The 19,450-nt window shown below is 37.2% G+C and overlaps 1 protein-coding gene across 7 annotated transcripts in view; it reads left to right on the forward strand.

The window, feature by feature from the left end:
• Positions 1-19,450, forward strand: part of WDSUB1 (WD repeat, sterile alpha motif and U-box domain containing 1) — a 61,908-nt gene that overhangs the window by 17,313 nt on the left and 25,145 nt on the right. For all 7 annotated transcript variants that reach the window (XM_064287105.1, XM_003405834.4, XM_010586293.3 and 4 more), the window contains 5 exons: positions 3,010-3,043; positions 6,650-6,690; positions 6,768-6,874; positions 7,731-7,910; positions 15,826-15,966. In XM_064287105.1, coding sequence (XP_064143175.1) covers positions 3,010-3,043; positions 6,650-6,690; positions 6,768-6,874; positions 7,731-7,910; positions 15,826-15,966 — 503 coding nt within the window. The remainder of the gene's footprint in view (positions 1-3,009; positions 3,044-6,649; positions 6,691-6,767; positions 6,875-7,730; positions 7,911-15,825; positions 15,967-19,450) is intronic.

Raw genomic sequence — 19,450 nt, forward strand, 5'->3', positions numbered from 1 at the left:
TGATGCTTTTGAATTGTGTTGTTGGCAATGAATATTGAATGTACAAAAGAAGGAACAAATCTGTCTTGAAGAAGTGCCCCTAGAATGCTGCTTAGAAGCAAGGATGGAGAGGCTACGTCTCACATACTTTGGACATATTATCAGGAGGGATCAGTCCCTGGAGAAGGACATTATGCTTGGTAAAATAGAGGGTCAGCGAAAAAGAGGAAGATCTTCAGTGAGATGGATTGACACAGGGGCTGCAACAATGGGCTCAAACGTAGCAACAACTGTGAGGATGGTGCAAGACCGGGCAGTGTTTCCTTCTGTTGTGCGTAGGGTCACTATGAGTTGGAACCGGCTTGATGGCACTGAACAACAACAACATTCTTTCCAGTTTGTAAGAGCTTTTATTATGAATGGGCATTGTATTTTACTAATGATTTTTTCCTGGATCTTTTGAGATGATCATACGATTTTTCTGTTTTATTCTACTAGTGTGGCATAGTACATTGATTTTCAAATGTTAAGTTAACTGTGCTATGTTGGAATAAAGGCAACTTGGTCGTGACGTATCATTTTTGTGTATTGCTATAAAGAAGTCAGTTTCATTCTGTTGGTCCTTCTAATGTAATTTGTGTTTTTCTTTGGCTACTGTAAAAGTTTTTCTGTAGTTTTCTGTACATTCACCTTGATGTGTCTAAATGTGGGTTTCTTTTGATTTAGTTTGCTTGAGATCTGTTGAACTTTTCAAATTTGTAGATTATCCATCAGATTTAGGAAATTATTATTCATCAGATTCTTATCTTTTCAAATATTGTCTCTTCCTTTTTTCTCTCCTCTAGTTCTTGGACTCCAGTCAAATGCAGATTACACCTTCTCACTGTAACTTCTGTGTCTCGTATTCTCTCTTCTATGTTTTTCATCTTAGATTATTTTGTGCTTCATTCTGGATGGTGTTTCACCTTAACTAATTCTCTCTTCAGCTTTCTCTAGTGAGCTTTTAATCCAATCTATTGAGTATTAATTTTGGTTATTTAATTTGTTGGTTTTGCTAAAAGCAGTACTATGTAAGAGGGAGGAGAGATTTTAGGAAATGTGCATGTAGATATAATAGAGGTTTATTGTCATGAATTGGGAGTAGCTTAACAAACAGCTCTCTCTTAATAATGACTAGCACAAGAAGACTTAAGATCACCTTTCCCAAAACCCAAATCATCTTTTTTTTTTTTTTTTGGCTACACTCTCTATAGCATAGCTAACAATCCTGTTGAACTAATTAATCCAAGGTAACTTTTAGCTACCTTAAAGTACATGTTGCAACTTACTTATCATGGGGGGTAATCAGGTATCACATTGTTTGAAATTACATGTTCTGTGAAAGCTTTACTGAAAGTTGAATAGCAGTACCATCTGCTTTATAGAACTATAGGCTAAAACTATTTATGTGCAAACTAATAAGTCCATGTTATGCATCTATTTTAATAAGTTCATGGGGGAAAATGTTCTAAAAAAAATCCAAGAACATGGGTTTTAGAATTATATAGAACTGAGTTTTAATCACAGCCCTGCCACTTACTTGGAGAAGTTCTACTTCTGAATCTGTTCTCAGAATGAAATAGTGTTTTCTTCATGATATTTTTATGACACTTAAATAAAAAAATACAGGTAAAGCATTTATCACTTACCTTTGGGACATAATAATTGCTCAGTGCATGTTTACTATTTTCTGTTTAATCCAGAACATCAGGGAATTGTGTGACGTATCATTTTACTCCCACTTTTTCTGATTTCTGCTTTTTCTGAATTATGCTTGAGCCATTGGCTTACATTAAGGAGTGTCTTAGTTATCTAGTGCTGCAATAACAGAAATACCACAGATGAATGGCTTTGACAAACAAATTTATTTTCTCAAAGTTTAGTAGGCTAGAAGTTCAAATTCAGGGTGCTGGCTGTAGGAGAAGGCTTTCTCCCTGTGTTGACTCTGGAGGAAGTCCCTTGTCTCTTCAGCTTCTGCTTCCTGGCTCCTTGGAGATTTCCATGTGTCTTGTCATCTGTCTTACCCCATCTCTGCTTCCCAGCTTGCTTGTTTAACTCTTTTATATCTCAAACAAGATTGACTCAAGATATACCCTGTACTAATCCTGCCTCATTAACATAAAGACAATCCATTCCCAGTTGGGGTTATAACCATAGGCATACTCGTGACCATTAAGTCAGTTCTAACTCACAGTGACCCTATAGGACAGAGTAGAACTGCCCCATTGGGTTTCCAAGGATGGTGGATTTGAGCTGCCAGCCTTTTGGTTAGCAGCGAGTTCTTAACAGCTGCACCACCAGGGCTCCATCCACAGGTTAGAATTTACAACATATATTTTTGGGGGACACAATTCAGTCCCTAACAAGGAGTATTATAACAGTCAATTGAAACTGACCATGTTTTTTGCAGGAGTGGTTGTTGAGGACTTTGTTCATGTTTCATGGCACACTCTATTATAAAGACCTCAAGGGATAGTTTTCTAGCAGGCATTGACATCTTTTTTATATATCATGGGTATTGTATTAATGGCCGTGTATTAACAGCATATACTATTGTTTCAGTGTCCCCGGGTGGTGCAACTGTTTAACATGCTCAGCTGCTAACCAAAAGGTTGGAGGTTTGAGTCTGAGAGGTGCTTCGGAAGAAAGCCTGGCATTCTACTTCCAAAAAATCAGCCACTGAAAAATCTCATGGAGCATAGTTCTACTCTGACACGCATGGGGTTGCTATGAGTCAAAATTGACTCAGTGGCAACTAGTTTGGTTATTGTTTTAATAAATTTTATCATTTTCTGATTAAATTCACATGGTATATAGATTTTTGAATAAAAGTATATACTTATAAACAAAAAGACTTCTAAATGTTTATATATCAATAATTCAGCCTTTTCTTTAAAAGTTATTAAAATTATTTAATAATACTAATTACATAAAAGCTGTTCTTTGTTTTTATAGAGCTTTTCACCTATAATACTATTTTTTTTTTTTTAGATCGGTGGATAAGTCTATCATAGTATATGATGCTGTAAGTATTTCACAATCTTGTGAGAGCTACCTAAATTTATCTTTATTAGGCTGTTGCACTTGAAGTTTAGTTAAGGAAAATGAAAGAAAAGTACATTTTTTTCTTTCTTAGTATGCCAAAGAATATATACATTTTCACAAGTGCTTAAGTTGTTATGAAGTGGTTTTGGGACAGGCCTTTAAATATATGATTTTAAGATGGATAGGATTTTTAATGTGGTCATAGAACATACAGATTTAAACAGCATCAGTATTCAAAAAAAATTCTTTTCAGTCAATTATTCTTAAACTTTTATGTCAGACTTCCATAATAGCTAAGAATGAATATTTACATCAGGGATTTTGGAGAGATTATTAGACCATCTTCAATATTTTGCTGTGCCACCTCGTCAAATATCACTGACAATATATGGGTTTGTTTCTCTGCCTGCTGTTCTGTTTTTCTATTTATCTGTCCTTGCTCTAAAACCATTTTCTATTTCCAAGGCTTTATATGTTGCCTGTTCTTGGCTCTTGATCCAAAAAAACCAAATACATCTACTGCCATCGAGTCAATTCTGACTCATAGCAACCCTATAGGACAGAGTACAGTTATCCCATAGGGTTTCCAGGAGCCTTGGTGGCACAGTAGTTAAGAGCTCAGCTGCTAACCAAAAGGTTGGCAGTTCGAATCCACCAACCACTCCTTAGAAATCCGATGGGGGAGTTCTACCCCTGTCCTGTAGGGTTACTGCGCATCAGAATCGACTCCATGGCAACGGGTTTGGTTTTGATTTTATAGGGTTTCCAAGGCTGTAAATCTTTCTGGAAGCAGACTGCCACATCTTTCTGTTGTGGAGCAGCTAGTGGGTTTGAACCACTGACCTTTCAGTTAGCAGCGTAATGCAGTCCTGACTGAATTTAGAGGCTAGTATAAGAAAGAGTTTTTTTTTTATATAAGAAAGAGTAGGTTACATGGACTTGAAAAAGTAGCAGTTTTTGGCAGATCCATGTCAGTGAAGACCAAATTCCAAGAGTATGAAGAAAAACGAATGTCTTCTATGTAACAAAGATGTAGTTTACAAAAATATGTTCTAAGAGAAATCACTGTTGATCAAGTTCAGGCCATGGCTATGCCAGCAAATGAAATGGAGATGTCAGTCATCAAAGCGAAGTAAATCAAGCAAGGAATCTAAATTAGCCCTCCACACAGAAGCTGAAGCCACTGAGGTTCTAACAGGTAATCAGAGCAAATACTTAAGCTAGGTGCAGTAAATCCTTAACATTCCTTATGACATTTTCATGGGATCTCACATTCACAAAAATGACTGTAACCATTTTCTCCATAAGATAGATATGTGAGTCCCAGTTAAATCCATCTTGATGCTGGGTGGGCATCAAAATTTAAGTGCACTCAGTCTAAGTGACTAATTTTTTACCCAAGCTCACTGAGGGCATTGGTGAAAAACAAGGCTTCAGGAATTGACAGGATACCAATTGAGATGTTTCAACAAATGGATGTAGCTCTGGGAGTACTCGCTCATGTATGCCAAGAAATTTGGAAGACAGCTACCTACCAAACCGACTGGAAGAGATGCATATTTATGCCTATTCTAAAGAAAGGCAATCCAATGGAATGTGGAAATTACTGAACAATATGATTAATATCACACACAAGTAAAATTTTGCTGAAGATCATTCAAAAACGATTGCAGCAGTACATCAACAAGGAACTGCCAGAAATTCAAGCCAGATTCAGAAGAGAATGAGAATGAGGGATATCTCGCATGGCTTAAAATCAGGAAAGGTGTGCATCAGGGTTGTATCCTTTCACCATACCTATTCAATCTGTATGCCGAGCAAATAATCCAAGAAGCTGGACTATATGAAGAAGAACAGGGCATCAGGATTGGAGGAAGACTCGTTAACAAACTGTAATACGCAGATGACACAACCTTGCTTGCTGAAAGTGAAGAGGACTTGAAGCACCTACTGATGAAGATCAAGACCACAGTCTTCATTCAGTATGAATTACACCTCAACATAAAGAAAACAAAAATCCTCACAGCTGGGACCAATAAGCAGCATCATGATACAAAAACCAAACCAAACTCGTTGCTGTCAGGTCGATTCCAATTCATAGTGACCCTATATGACAGAGTAGAATTGCCCTATAGAGTTTCCAAGGAGTGCCTGGTGGATTTGAACTGCTGACCTTTTGGTTAGCAGCCATAGCTCTTAACCACTAGGCCACCAGGGTTTCCAACATCATGATAAATGGAGAAAGCATTGAAGTTGTCAAGGATTTCATTTTACGTGGATCCACAATCAATACCCATGGAAGCAGCAGTCAGGAAATCAAATGATACATTATATTGGGCAAATCTGCTGCAAAAGACCTCTTTAAAGTGTTAAAAAGCAAAGGTATCATTTTAAGGACTAAGGTGCACCTGACCCAAGCCATGATGTTTTCAATCACGTTATATGCATGCAAAAGCTGGACAGTGAATAAGGAAGACTGAAGAAGAATTGATGCCTTTGAATTACGGTGTTTGCGAAGAATAGTGAATATACCGTGGACTGCCAAAAGAACAAACAAACCTGTCTTGGAAGAAGTACAGCCTGCATGCACCTTAGAAGTAAGGATGTCGAGAGTTTGTCTCAAATACTTTGGACATGTTATCAGGAGGGACCAGTCCCTGGAGAAGGACATCATGCTTGGTAAAGTAGAGCGTCAGCAAAAAAGAGGAAGACCTTCAACAAGATGGATTGACACAGTGACTCCAACAGTGGGCTCAAGCATAATAACGATCATGAGGATGGGACCGGACCAGGCAGTGTTTTGTTCTTTTGTGCATAGGGTTGCTATGATTCGAAACCAACTTGACAGCACTTAACAACATCAACAACAATTTTTATCCACTGGTCCTGCAGTGTGAACAAGTCAAATGCCATAGCAACAAATACAAATTGTTTAGTGTAATAGATATTTGGCTTACTTATTAGTTAATTCATGGAGCCCTGGTGGTGGAGTAGTTAAGGTTGGCAGTTTGAATCCACCAGCTGCTCCTTGGAAGCAAGGGCAGTTCTATTCTATCCAAGAGTTCGCTATGAGTCAGAATCGACCCGATGGCACACAACAACAAATTAGTTAATTCAAACAAATCAGAAAATGTCAGGGGGTGCTGTACTAAAAATGTCTAGAAAAGTGGTCAATAAACAACAATAATTGAAGAGTGAAATAAAATACTTGGTAATATCGTCTATTATACATTTATTGGTTTAAGTTTTATAGTAGTGTCTGATCAGTATTGGAATATGTATAGCACTAACAGTAAGTATTAGAATACATAAAAAAATAAAAAAAGAATTCAAACCTGTTGCCATTGAGTTGATTCTATGGGGTAGGACTGCCTCAGAGTTTCTAAATCTTTACGGAAGCAGACTGCCACATCTTTCTCCTGCAGAGTGCCTGGTGGGTTTGAATCGCCAACCTTTTGGTTAGGTGCCAAGTGCTTAACCAGGGTGCTACCAGGGCTCCTTAGAATACATATATCAAATGGATCGGAAAAAATCTTTATCAGTAACTTTTTTAAGCAAAAATAAAGCTGTTTTTGTTGTTTTCCAGAATACGGAGAACATACTTCATACGTTGACTCAACACACCAGGTCTGAACTTAACCTCTCTTTGTATTACTAATATTCAAAAATCAGCCAGAAGATACATAATTGTTTTTATTAACTAGGTACGTCACAACCTGTGCCTTTGCACCCAATACTCTTTTACTTGCCACTGGTTCAATGGACAAAACGGTGAACATCTGGCAATTTGACACAGAAGCACTTTGTCAAGGTTAGTAAGGATATCATCTTTAATCCAGTTCAGTCCCATTCGCTGTTAAAATCAGGAATTCAGTAAATTTTCAACAGGTTATTCACATTGCTTTTCTTAATACAAAGTATACACCCGAGTTTAATATAATTTAAAAACAATTTTAGAGAAGCCAGTGTTAAAGTAGTTGGCCTACCTTAAAACTGCTGGTAAGTGCTTTTGGGTTTACATTCATGTGTATCACACCTCTTATAGTTTTTATGTTATTATATACTGCATACTATTTTTTCAAATAACTATCGTCTGAGAAAAGAATAGAAATCATAATTTCATTTTATTTTTGGCCTCATCAGGCAAAATTGACACTTAACATAGTTTTATTTTTATCATTGTCAGAATTAAATAGTAGTGCTAATACGCATATGATAGAGCAAATAGAATACTTCTGCTGGTATGAATTTTAGGTAATAAAAGAAAATTATTTTTCTGGAGTGAAAAAGAAAGGTGTCAAGAAGGTTAGTATTTATTATTAAATACGTGTTGCCATCGAGTTGACTCATAGCAACCCTATAGGACAGAGTAAAACTGCCCCATAGAGTTTCCAAGGAGCGTCTGGTGGATTCCAGCTGCCGCCCATTTGGTTAGCAGCCATAGCACTTCGCCACACTATGCCACCAGGGTTTCCAAGTATTAAGTAAATAATGTTAAATAGGAATTTAATTATACGTGGCGATATTTGACCTTTTGGAATTTTTAAAAGGAAGTATTAAAACACAGATTTAAGGAAATTTTATTTACTTTGTAGTTCACAGTAACAACGTTTATAAAGGAAATGCTTTTTTCTTTTGCTGTTTCACTTGCGATTTTGTTGTTGAAGCAAGGGGCACAGAAGATCAGCTGGAGCAGTTTACTGAAGATTGGTCAGAGGAGGACGTCTCAGTGTGGCTTTGTGAACAAGGTTTAAAAGACCTCGTTGGTATTTTCAAGATGAATAACATTGATGGAAAAGAACTGTTGAATCTTACAAAAGAAAGTCTAGCTGATGATTTGAAAATTGGTAAGATTAGTGAAAGATAGACAATCTTAAAAAAAAACTTCTAATATATTACTCTTAATTTCAGTTGTATTAATGGTTTTGTTTTAATATTCTAACAGTAATAATTCTGGTGTGTGCCTTTTATAGAAAAGAATGTATTTTTACTAGGTTAAAGAAAATAGTATATTAAATATTTCTTTGGATAACTAAAGCTAATCTGTAATTGTAATCTTTTAAAAAATTGTGTTTTTTCCATTGAGATATAGTTTACATACCATGAAATGAACCTTTTTAAGTGTACAGTGCACTGGTTTTTAGTATATTCACAGAGTTGTGCAACCATCACCACACACTACTTCTAGAACGTTTTCATCACCCTCAAAAGAAGCCTTGTACTGATTAGCAGTCACTCCCGGTTTCCCATCCTCAGATCCACCATCTCCTGGCAACCACTCATAGTTTCTTTTTGGATTTGCCTATTCTGGATATTTCTTATAAATAGAATCATACAATATGTGGCCTTTTGTGACTGGCTTCTTTCTCCTACATAATGTTTTCAAGGTTCAGCCATGTTTTAGTGTGTCAGTATTTCATTCCTTTTTATGTCTGAATACTGGTCCATTGTATGGATATACCACATTTTATTTATCATGAATTGATGGATATTTGGGTTGTTTCCACTTTTTGGCTATCATGAATAATGCTGCTATGAACATTCATGTACAGGTTTTTGCGTGGATGTGTTTTCACTTCTCTCGGGTATGTATCTAGGAGTGGAATTGTTGGGTTATGTGGTAATTTTGTGTTAAACAGCTACACCAGTTTATATTCCCAGCAGCAATGTGTGAGGGATTCAGTTTCTTCACATCCTGGCCAACACTTGTTGTTAACTGTCCTTTTCATTGTAGCCATATGAGCTGGAACTAACTCGATGGCATCATGTTTGGTTTTTGGTTTGGAGTGGTTATGAACTGGCATCTCATTGTGGTTTGGATTTGCATTTCCCTAAAGGCTAATGATGTTGAGTGTCTTTTATGTAGTTACTGGTCATTTGTATATCTTCTTTGGAGAAATGTCTCCTCAGGTCTTTTGCCCATTTTTTTAATTGGGTTGTCTTTTTATTGTTAAGTATACGAGTTCTTTATATATTCTAGATACCAGTGCCTTAGCAGATACGTGATTTGCAAGTATTTTCTCTCACTTATGGGTTGTCCTTTCACTTAATGTAGTTACGGATATGATAGGATTTATGTCTGCTCTTTTGCTATTTGTTTTCTGTGTGCCTATGTCATTTTGGCCTTCTGTTCCTCCGTTACTGCCTTCTTTGGTATTAATTAGATATTTTTTAGTATACCATTTTACTTCTATCCTTTTTATTTATGTTGCTTTTTCAGTGGTTGCCTGAGGTTACAATTAACATCTTAATTTATAAAAATGTAGTTCAGATAAGTACCAGCTTAATTTCACTAGTATGCAGAAACTTTGCTCTTGTATAGCTCTGTCCCTGCTTTCCCTCCTCCTCTATGCTGTTCTTGTCCAACATTTTTATACATTATGTGCCCATCAACACAGCTTTATATTTGTATGTATTTAAGGTCTAGAAAGTTAGCATATTCAACAAGTTAAACACAGAATAAATTGGGACATAAATAGACTAGGATATTGATTTTTTTCACATCATTCTAAAGTATCTTAGTTTTTGCCAAATTGTGAAGGATCAAAGGGCTAACTTTAATCTACAAGTGCTACATTAAGATACAGTGAATTTCTTTTAGTCTTGAATTTTAAGAAAAGCAAGACTTCCTCAAACAGGAATTAAACTAATAGAGAATTAAAATTTCTTAACAGAAAAAAATATGTTAAGAGCAGGACTTCAAACCAGCTAGTTCCAGTTTGAACCCCTGCTGAGAATTTGCTTTTCTGCCCCAGATACACTGAATCACAATCTAAAATTTAACAAGATCCTCAGGTAATTCTTATGTATAACTTCCTGCAAACTTGTTAGAAATGCAGATTTTCAGCAGGGAACTCGTTAAAAATGCAAATTCTTAGCAGGGGTTCAAACTGGAATGAACCTGTTTGAAGCCCTGGTTAACAGGAATACTGATAAACATATGCCAATGAATTTCATTTTGTACTTCTCCAGTGCATAACTTAACTTGCATTTGCCTTCGTGGCACAACTTTTTAAAAGATTCTTATGTCAATGTGAATAAACCTGAATTTGTTTAACATTAATCATACGTTGTTGGCTGTGTGCTGTTGAGTCGATTCCAACTCATAGCGACCCTGTATGACAGAGTAGAACTGCCCCACAGGGTTGCCTAGGTTGTAACCTTCCCGGGAGCAGATTGCCAAGTCTTATCTCCCAAGGAGAGGCTCTTGGGTTCAAACTACTGACATTTTGTGTAGCTGCTGAAAGTTTAACCGTTGCTCCACAAGGGCTCCTCATCGTATGTAGGAAGTTGATTCATTGTGCAAAGTCCGATACACTGGAGTATTCAAGACCCAAACTAGCGTGTTTGACGTTTAAAATAATTATTTTGTAGGAACTGAGCAGTCTACTCATTTTTTCAGTAGGCCTTTGGTAAATACAGAATAAAGGAACTTTCCGCAGGTTTGTATACCTGTTGAAATCTAGTGCTCTAACGAAGGATAATAGTCCTTTTCTAGGATTATGTTAATGAAACCTAGGGTACAATAGGCAAACAGTTTTAGGTAGGAAACAACTCCTTATGTCTAGTACGGGTAGTCCCTGAGTTAGAAACAAGATTTATTCCTCTGCCTTTAAGTCGAATTTGTAACTTGGGTGCATATGGTTCTTACATAGCTTTACTTTAGAGCAAGAGGAGCCCTGGTGGCTCAGTGGTTAAGCGTTCGGCTGCTAACCAAAAGGTCAGCAGTTTGCATCCACCAGCTGCTCCTTGGAAACCCTATGGGGCAGTTCTCCTGTCTCCTATAGGGTTGCTATGAGTCGGGATCGACTCCACGGCAATGGGTTTGGTTTCTGGTTTGGTTAGTGCAAGAAGGAGCGCTGGTGCAATGATTAATTAAGAGCTACAGCTGGTAACCAAAGGTCAGCAGTGGAATCCACCAGGGCTCCTTGGTAGCCCTATGGGGCAGTTCTATCCTGTCCTAGAATTGGAACCAACTAGATGGCAACGAGGTGGATTGGCACAGTGGCTGCAACAGTGAGCTCAAGCATAACAACAATTGTAAGGATGGCTCAGGACCGGGCAGCGTTTCATTCTGTTGTGCATAGGGTCGCTATGAGTCGGAACCGACTGACGGCACCTAACAACAGCAACAACAGATGGCAACGGGTTTGACGATTTTTGGTTAGATCAAGAAAAGGCTCAAAGCCTTTTCAGTGATTTAAAAGCTGCGCATGCAGCAAGTGAAGGTGATTGTGGTGAAGAATTTGTTGCTGAGTAAGGACTGGTTCATTCATTTCAAAGTGAGGGCAAATTTACATGACATTAAAGGGCAAGTAAGAGTTGTCTGTAAGTTGGACATTTGTAACCTGGGGACTGCCTGTACTACATTTGCATAAGAAATGTCTAGACAGAAATTACAGGTACAAAAGATTCTTGACATTGAGAGGGATATGTCTTGAGACATTTTTGAATCCACAAATTTGTGAACACTGCTACAGCATTTAATCTTTTTCAAAAGGCATGAAGTATGAAAGGTTAAAAAACAATAAAGTCAGTTTGAGATGTGATACAGAGCAAGGAGTAAGTTCTCTGGCTGTGTGATTTCTGTCTGTACGCTGGCCTCAGTTTATATTTGGGCCTTAGGAATAGTACAGATTCTGTATATTTTGGAGCTTGGGACTGCTATAGGTGACTTTGAATGACAGGTGCCAAGGAGCTACTGTATATCAGGTCAGTCTTTACATTTAATACTCAAATAATCATCAGCCATGTATTTCTAATTGGGAATGAGGCTTTTTCATAGGTTCATTCTGCCTTTTGCTGTACTGCATCTCCCACCAATGTCGAGTTTAAGTTATAAAAGCATGTGAGACATAGTTGTCATATTCTAATTTAAAAGTTATAATATCAAATGCTTTTTTTAAACTTTTCTATCAACTTTCTTCACATTCTCAGATTTTTCAAAGTTTCATATTCCAGTTCCTACTTCATTATGTATATTTTCACTTGTTGCCTAACTATTCCTACATGCCTTTAAGTAATAGAACATTTAGCATTTTTGTTTCTTTGTAAAAGAAGTGACAGTCCCTTCAGATCTAATTACTGTGGGCCTTTGTACTGATCCACTGTTGGAACTCCTAGTGAACCTGAGTTGTTTCCCTTTTCTTAATGTAGTTTTTGTGCTTTCTCTTGATCATTCTAGTCTGAAGTTAATTTTTTTTTTTTTTTTTAATTAAAAGTAGTTTTTTAAGCTTTCCTTCCAGGAACCCAGTTTAGTTCTGTGAGGTGATAGATGGTTAGTTCCCAGCTCTAGGGCAATACTGCTTTTATCCTGCCTCCAGCTGATGGTGGCAGAGCTGTGGTTTTTTTTTTCCCCCTTCACAAGTTGGCAGTGATACAGGACAAAACTGGGAAAGTAAAAGGCACATGTCATTTCCCATCCTCCTACTTTTGTTTACCTAGGGAGTTTTTTGAGTTTTGTTTTGTCTTTTTGATGATTCCTAGTTTCTGGAGTCCATCAAATTCTCAATTATGTGGCATTTCCAGGGTTGGATAAGCGGTTGAGAGGAGAGCAGGAGAGTTTGTAACCTATTTTAATTGGACCTCTTGTCAAGAACCAGATGACTGTTCAGGACTATAGTAAATAATAGCCAGCTCTTACCCTTTAACCACACTGGTTTATTAGCTCTTTGCTGGTAAGTGTCTTTTCCTTCTGAGCAATTAAGTTTATAGCTCTCATCCCAACCCGCAACCTGGTTTTGAAAGTATGCACAAAGTGAGATGTTTGTCTCTGGTTAAGGTCTGTGGATGTGATTTAGTAATTGTTTCCTCAAGGGCTAGTGATCTACTCCATTTTTAATGATTTAAAATTAGACAAGGGGAATGCACAATTTAAAATTTTTTTATCTGGGGCATTTTAAATCGGCTTTCTCTATTCGCTATTATAAATATTAGTACATATATTCAAGTGAAGAATTTTCATGTAACAGATTATCAGTAAGCATACCCCAACCATTATACATTTTCCACCATCTATTATCCTTTCCCTGGAAACCATGGTGGCGTAGTGGTTAAGTGCTACGGCTGCTAACCAAAAGGTGGGCAGTTCGAATCCACCAGGTGTTCCTTGGACACTATGGGGCAGTTCTACTCTGTCCTGTAGGGTTGCTATGAGTCGGAATTGACCCGATGGCAGTGGGTTTGGTTTTTTTTGGTTTATTATCCTTTCCCTAATGGAAACCCTGGTGGCGTAGTGGTTAAGTGCTGTGGTTGCTAACCAAAAGGTCAGCAGTTCAAATCCACTAGGCGTTCCTTGGAAACTCTATGGGGCAGTTCTGCTCTGTCCTACAGGGTCACTATGCGTCGGAATCGACTCGACAGCAGTGCATTTGGTTTGGTTTTTCTTTAATACCTTCACCTCAATAAACTGATTTTATCAAAACCTATCTGTTGATCCTGTTCACCTGTTAAATTACCTATCTCTGCCCTTATTTCTCTCTGTACTTAGCTTAGAGTCATAACCCCTCATTATAACTTCTCATGAAGCTTCCATTGTATTTTCTTGGCAAAATAAAAATACACAGCTCAGCTACCCTTGAAGAAAATGCAGCATTGTGGGTACGATGGGGACTACTTAGAATTTAGCCCTGGGACAATCCTGGGAAGGGATGGGCTCAATAAACTTGAATGTTTCTCTGACTTATTACAGTAAGGCTGTCCATCATGCTCAGGGAACAGTGTTTGATTTTGGAGGCACCCTTCCCTAAATAGGCATTTTTGTGATAAAATAGCTTTCTCTTGAATCTGAATAGCGATCTCATACAGAATCTCAGGGAATTGCTTTAATGATATGGTAATTCTATGTTTAACTTTTCCAGGAACCTTCAAACTGTTTTCCGTAGTGGCTGTACCATTTTACAGTTCTGCTAGCAATGGATAAGGGTTCCAATTTCTCTACATCTTCTCCAGCACTTGTTTTCTTTTTTTGATCATAACTGTCTTACTGGGGTGGGAGGTGATACTTCATTGTGATTTTGATTTGTATTTCCCTAATGGAGCCCTGGTGGCACAGTGCTTAAGAGCTTGGCTGCTAACTGAAAGGTCAGCAGTTCACATCCACCAGCTGCTCCTTGGAAACCATATGGGGCAGTTCTCCTCTGTCCTATAGGGTTATTATGAGTTGGAATCAACTCGACAGCAGCAGGTTTGGTTTTTGGGTAATGACTGTTAGCGTTGAGCATCTTTTCAACTTTGTATGTTTTTTGCCCATTTGTGTTTCCTCTTTGGTGAAATGTCTGTTCACGTCCTTTGCCCATTTTTTAATTAGGTTGTCTTTTTTGTTGTTGTTGTTGTAGGAGTTCTTTATGGATAGTAAACCAAAAACCCATTGCCATCGAGTCAATTCCATCTTCACAAAACCCTTTCAAATCAGGGAATCTCTTTGAGTGACAAATATTTCTACAGAATCAATTCAGCATGTAAAGAGATTCTTGATTTCTGTGTGGTGCTTTAAAAATACTGTTTTATAATCCTTCATTTGAGTTCAGTGAGTTATATGAGAAAGAAGTCCTAGGAAAGTGGTCAAGCAGTCCCTAAGCATCAGGCAGCTGCTAGGTCAGCCACCACGTTTCTGTAGATTTAGTTAAAAAGGAAATGAGTCCAAATAGATTTTTCATCTTTTGTGGCACAGAAGGGCAGCATGAGCTCCATGTTCCCATTGGTCTCCCTTTCCCCCTAAGTCTCAGGGAGGTCATACAGTGGGCTTGTGTCAGAGCTGAGGAACCCTGAGTTTATGAATCCCCAGTATTATAAGGGGACTGCTACCAAACTTACCTAACCCTTGCCCAAGAGGGAGATGTTATCTTTGTTTCAGTTGCCTTCGAGTCAGTTCCGACTCATGGTGACCCTGTGTGTATCAGCTTACAGCTGTGCTGCATAAGGTTTTCAGTGGCTGATTTTTCAGTAAATCACCAGGCCTTTATTTCAAGGTGCCTCTGGGTGGACTTGAGCCCCAACCTTTCGGTAGGCAGCCAAGTGTATTAACTGTTTGCATGACCCAGGGACTCCATTATCTTTGTACTGGTCATGAAACAAATCTGCTTTCTGACTGGGAGGGAGACACTATTCCTAGCTTCCAAGCATGTTTGCAATCGTTCTTGAAAACCTTGTCCAAGACAAAAATTACATCCCGGAAAAAAGGAAGCTGTTTTGGCTTTTTATGTGTTCTAAAATGTAACTCTTCTATCCCACCCCACCCACAAACATCCCTACCTAAAACAGAACTGTCAGCTAGCTCTAAAAATGCCAACAGCTATAACACTAACCTTCCTAGAATTAAAAAGATAATTAAAAAAAATAATAATAAGATTAAAAACTAAAAATGAATGAAACTTGTGCACATGCAGTTTTTAACAAGCTTTATTTGCGATTGTGTTTCATAACAATAACAATAATTCCAATTTTATAAAGTTTAAAAATAATATAACGTGGAATTTTTACATCATTAATATGGACATCTTTAAAATTATTTTTGGGGGGGGTTGTTTTGTAAATAAATGAACCAATTTTATGTAGTTTATTAATGTCCAACGACCTGAAATTTTTGAGGAACTTTCACAATCTAAGATTGTTTAAAATAAATACTAAAAAGTTTCTTTCAGGAATTTATAAAGAAAATAATTCCATGTGGAATGAGTATGTCTAAAGATTTTTGGTTGTAGATGAATCTTACATCAGGTTTACCAGTAGTTCTCCAGGCCTAACAGAGTAATTTCTTTTCAGAATCACTAGGGCTGCGTAGTAAAGTGCTGAGGAAAATTGAAGAGCTAAGGACAAAGGTGAAATCCCTTTCTTCTGGAATTCCTGATGAATTTATATGTCCAATAACTAGAGAACTTATGAAAGAGCCTGTCATCGCATCAGGTACATATGATGTTGTACTATGTTTCAGGGGATATTATGTGCTAAATGAATAAATAATGTAGACAATTCACAGAGGTTTTTAAATGGGAAGAATTTTTAAAATTCTTGTTTTGTTTTGATAAGTAGGCTCTGGTGTTTTGGTTTTTTTTAACTCGTTAGACCTGAGGTAAACAATTGAACATTATATATTTCTTAGCAAATAAAATTGGACTAAACATTTGAGTAGGAATAGAGACAAAAGGAATATTTTACAAGTTTTACTTAAATTTCTGGAATGTATATTTAGTTACCAAAATGTAAAAGATAAAATACTGTTTTTTAAGATAGACTTCTGAGATCTCTTGTGTTTATTTTATATAACATGAATTTAAACAACTTTACAGAAACGAATTTAATGATTATCAAGTTGCATCACTTCACGTTAATTTCCAGTCTTTTTCATAGTTTTAAGTCATGAATCCACATTATGTTCCTATTTTTGCCTGAGACTTTATTATATACATTTTTGAGTATTGACCTCGTCAGTGTAACTTTCATTTTTAATAGCTTTTATTCCATTGTGGTTCTGTGCTATATTTTGCTTGACTCTTCTTCCATATTGTAAATAGCATTGCACTGATACCTTGGTACACATTTCTTCCTGTTGTTACCCTTGCTTTGGGTTATTTCATAGGCTGTGTTCCCCCGAAGTAGAATTAACCGTTCAGAGACTGTCTTATTTTATGAATATGAAAAGGATCGCTAGGTCATATGGTAGTTGTATGTTAAATTTTTTGAGGAATCACCGAACTGTTTTCCACAACAGCTGTGCCATTTTGCATTCTCACCAGCAAAGGATGAGGATTCCAATTTCTCTACATCCTCACCACCACTTGTTATTTTCCATTTTTTTGATCATAGCCATTCCAGTGGGGGTGAGGTAGTATCTTGTTGTTTTGATTTGCATCTCCCTCATGACTAATGACATTGAGCATCTTTTCATGTGCTTGATGGCCATTTCTATATACTCTTTGATGAAATGTCTGTTCAAGTCATTTGCCCATTTTTTGATTGGGTTGTTTGTCTTTTTGTTGTTAAGTTGTAGGAGTTCTTTATATATTCTGGCTATTAAGTGCTTGTCAGATATATGGTTTCCAACATTTTCTCCCAATCTGAAGGTTATCTCTTCACTTTGTTGATAAAGTCCTTTGATGAACAAAAGTTTTTTATTTTGATGAGTTTTTAAATGTATTTTTAATTTAATTATTTTGTCTAAAAATTCATTTTAAACAGTAAGCCTCAAAGCAGTAGCCGTATGTTTTCTTCTAAGAGTCTTTTGGCTTTAATGCTCACATTTAGGTCTTTGATCCGTTTTGAATTAGTTTTTGCATATGGTGTGAGTTATTGATCCAGCTTCACTCTTTTGCATGTGAAAATACTTTTGCTATCACCATTTATTAAAGAGACTCTTCTTTCTCCATTGAATTGACTTTGTACCCTTGTTGAAAACCAATTGATTATAAATATATGAGTTTAATTTCCTGACTCTCAATTCTATTCTGTTGGTCTAGATTTCTATCATTGTACCAATACCAGGCTGTTTTGATTATTGTAGCTTTATAATATATTTTGAAATCAGAAAGTATGAATCCTTCCACTTTATTTTTCTTTTTCAAGATTACCTGAGAAGATAATTTTCAGTATCCTTCAGTAATTTCACCTTTAGGAAATTTATTCTACAGAAATAGTTATTCTGTGTAATCTGCATGTCACTATTCCTGTAAAGAAAATGATTAATTACTTGAGTAATTAATGCGAGGCATTTATGGTCTAGTAATTGTCCATATGCCTGGGTATGAGTCTATTTCATTACTTATTAGCTGTGTTAGCTTGTTCTAGGCTGTGTAACCTCTCTGTGCCTCATTTTACTCATGTACAAAGTGGGGATCCTAGTACTTCATGGAACTGCAATAAAGGTTGAATGAGTTAATGTATGTTAAGTGCTTAAAAGAGTACTTGCATATAATAAACACTCAATAAATGTTATTTTTATTTCAGGCTATGAAATTTTCTATCACTTCTGGCTTTGGTATGCTATTTTAGGACCCTTATTTGCAACTGAAAGATCACAACTCAAATTAGCTTAATCAGAAATGGTAATTAATATATTAGAAGTTACTATAAATGAGTTTCAGGAAAAATTGGTACCAGAGACTTGAGTGCAATCAGGGTTCTGTCTCTTATCTGTTCAGAGGCTTCTGAATATTCACCTTTTGTGATGTCCAGTGTACTTTTTTCCTGATGATAGTAAAACGTGACCATCAACAGGTCCCAAATTTTCACCGGCCAGAGAGAGACGAATCTGACATTTCTTTCTGGCTCCTACCCCAGAAATCCCAGAGAAAGGACTCATTGGCTTAACTTGAGCCAAGAGTCTATCCCAGGAGTAGTCCACTACAGGCATGAGGTGGAGTACTATAATTTGCCGAACTGTGGCGAGTAGGATTATGGTATTAGCTGTAGTCGAGTCACTTCTGACTCACAGCAACCCAGTGTACAGCAGAACAAAACACTGCCCAGTCCTGCACCATCCTCACAGTCGTTGCTTTGTTTGAGCCCATTATTGCAGCCAGTGTGTCAGTCCATCTTGTTGAGGGTCTTCCTCTTTTTTGCGGATCTTGTACTTTACAAAGGATGATATCCTTCTCCAGGGACTGGTCTCTCCTGGTAATATGTCCAAAATAAGTGAGATGCAGACTTGTCATCCTCGCTTCTAAGGAGCATTCTGGCTGTACTTTTTCCAAGTAGATTTGTTCGTTCTTCTAGGAGTCCATGGTATATTCACTGTTCTTTGCCAACACCATAATTCAAAGGCGTCAATTCTTCGGTTTTTTTATTCGTTGTCCAGTTTTCGCATGCTTATAAGGTGATTGGAAATACTATGGCTTGGGTCAGGTGCACTGTAGTCCTCAAGGTGACCTCTTAGCCTTTTAACACTTAAAAGAGGTCTTTTGCAGAAGATTTGCCCAATGCAATATGTCCTTTGATTTCTTGACTGCTGCTTCCATGGGTGTTGATTGTGGATCCAAGTGAAATGAAATCCTCGGCAACTTCAGACTTTTCTCCATTTATCATGATGTTGCTTATTGGTCCAGTTGTGTTGAGGTGTAATCCATACTGAAGGCTGTAGTCTTAAATCTGCATCAGTAAGTGCTTGAAGTCCTCTTCGCTTTCAGCAAGAAAGGTGTGTCATCTGCATGTTGTAGGTTGTTAATGAGTCTCCCTACAATCCTGATGCTGCGTTCTTCCTCATATAGTTTGGCTTCTCAGATTATTTGCTCAGCATACAAATTGAATAAGTATGGTGAAAGGATGCATCCCTGACACACACCTTTTCTGGTTTTAAATGACTGCCTGATTTCTGGTTTTGAATGACTGCCTCTTGGTCTGTGTACAGATTCTACATGAGCACAATTAAGTGTTCTGGAATTGCCATTCTTCCCAA

Source organism: Loxodonta africana, chromosome 6 (assembly GCF_030014295.1).
Source record: "Loxodonta africana isolate mLoxAfr1 chromosome 6, mLoxAfr1.hap2, whole genome shotgun sequence".
Lineage (NCBI taxonomy): Eukaryota > Metazoa > Chordata > Mammalia > Proboscidea > Elephantidae > Loxodonta > Loxodonta africana.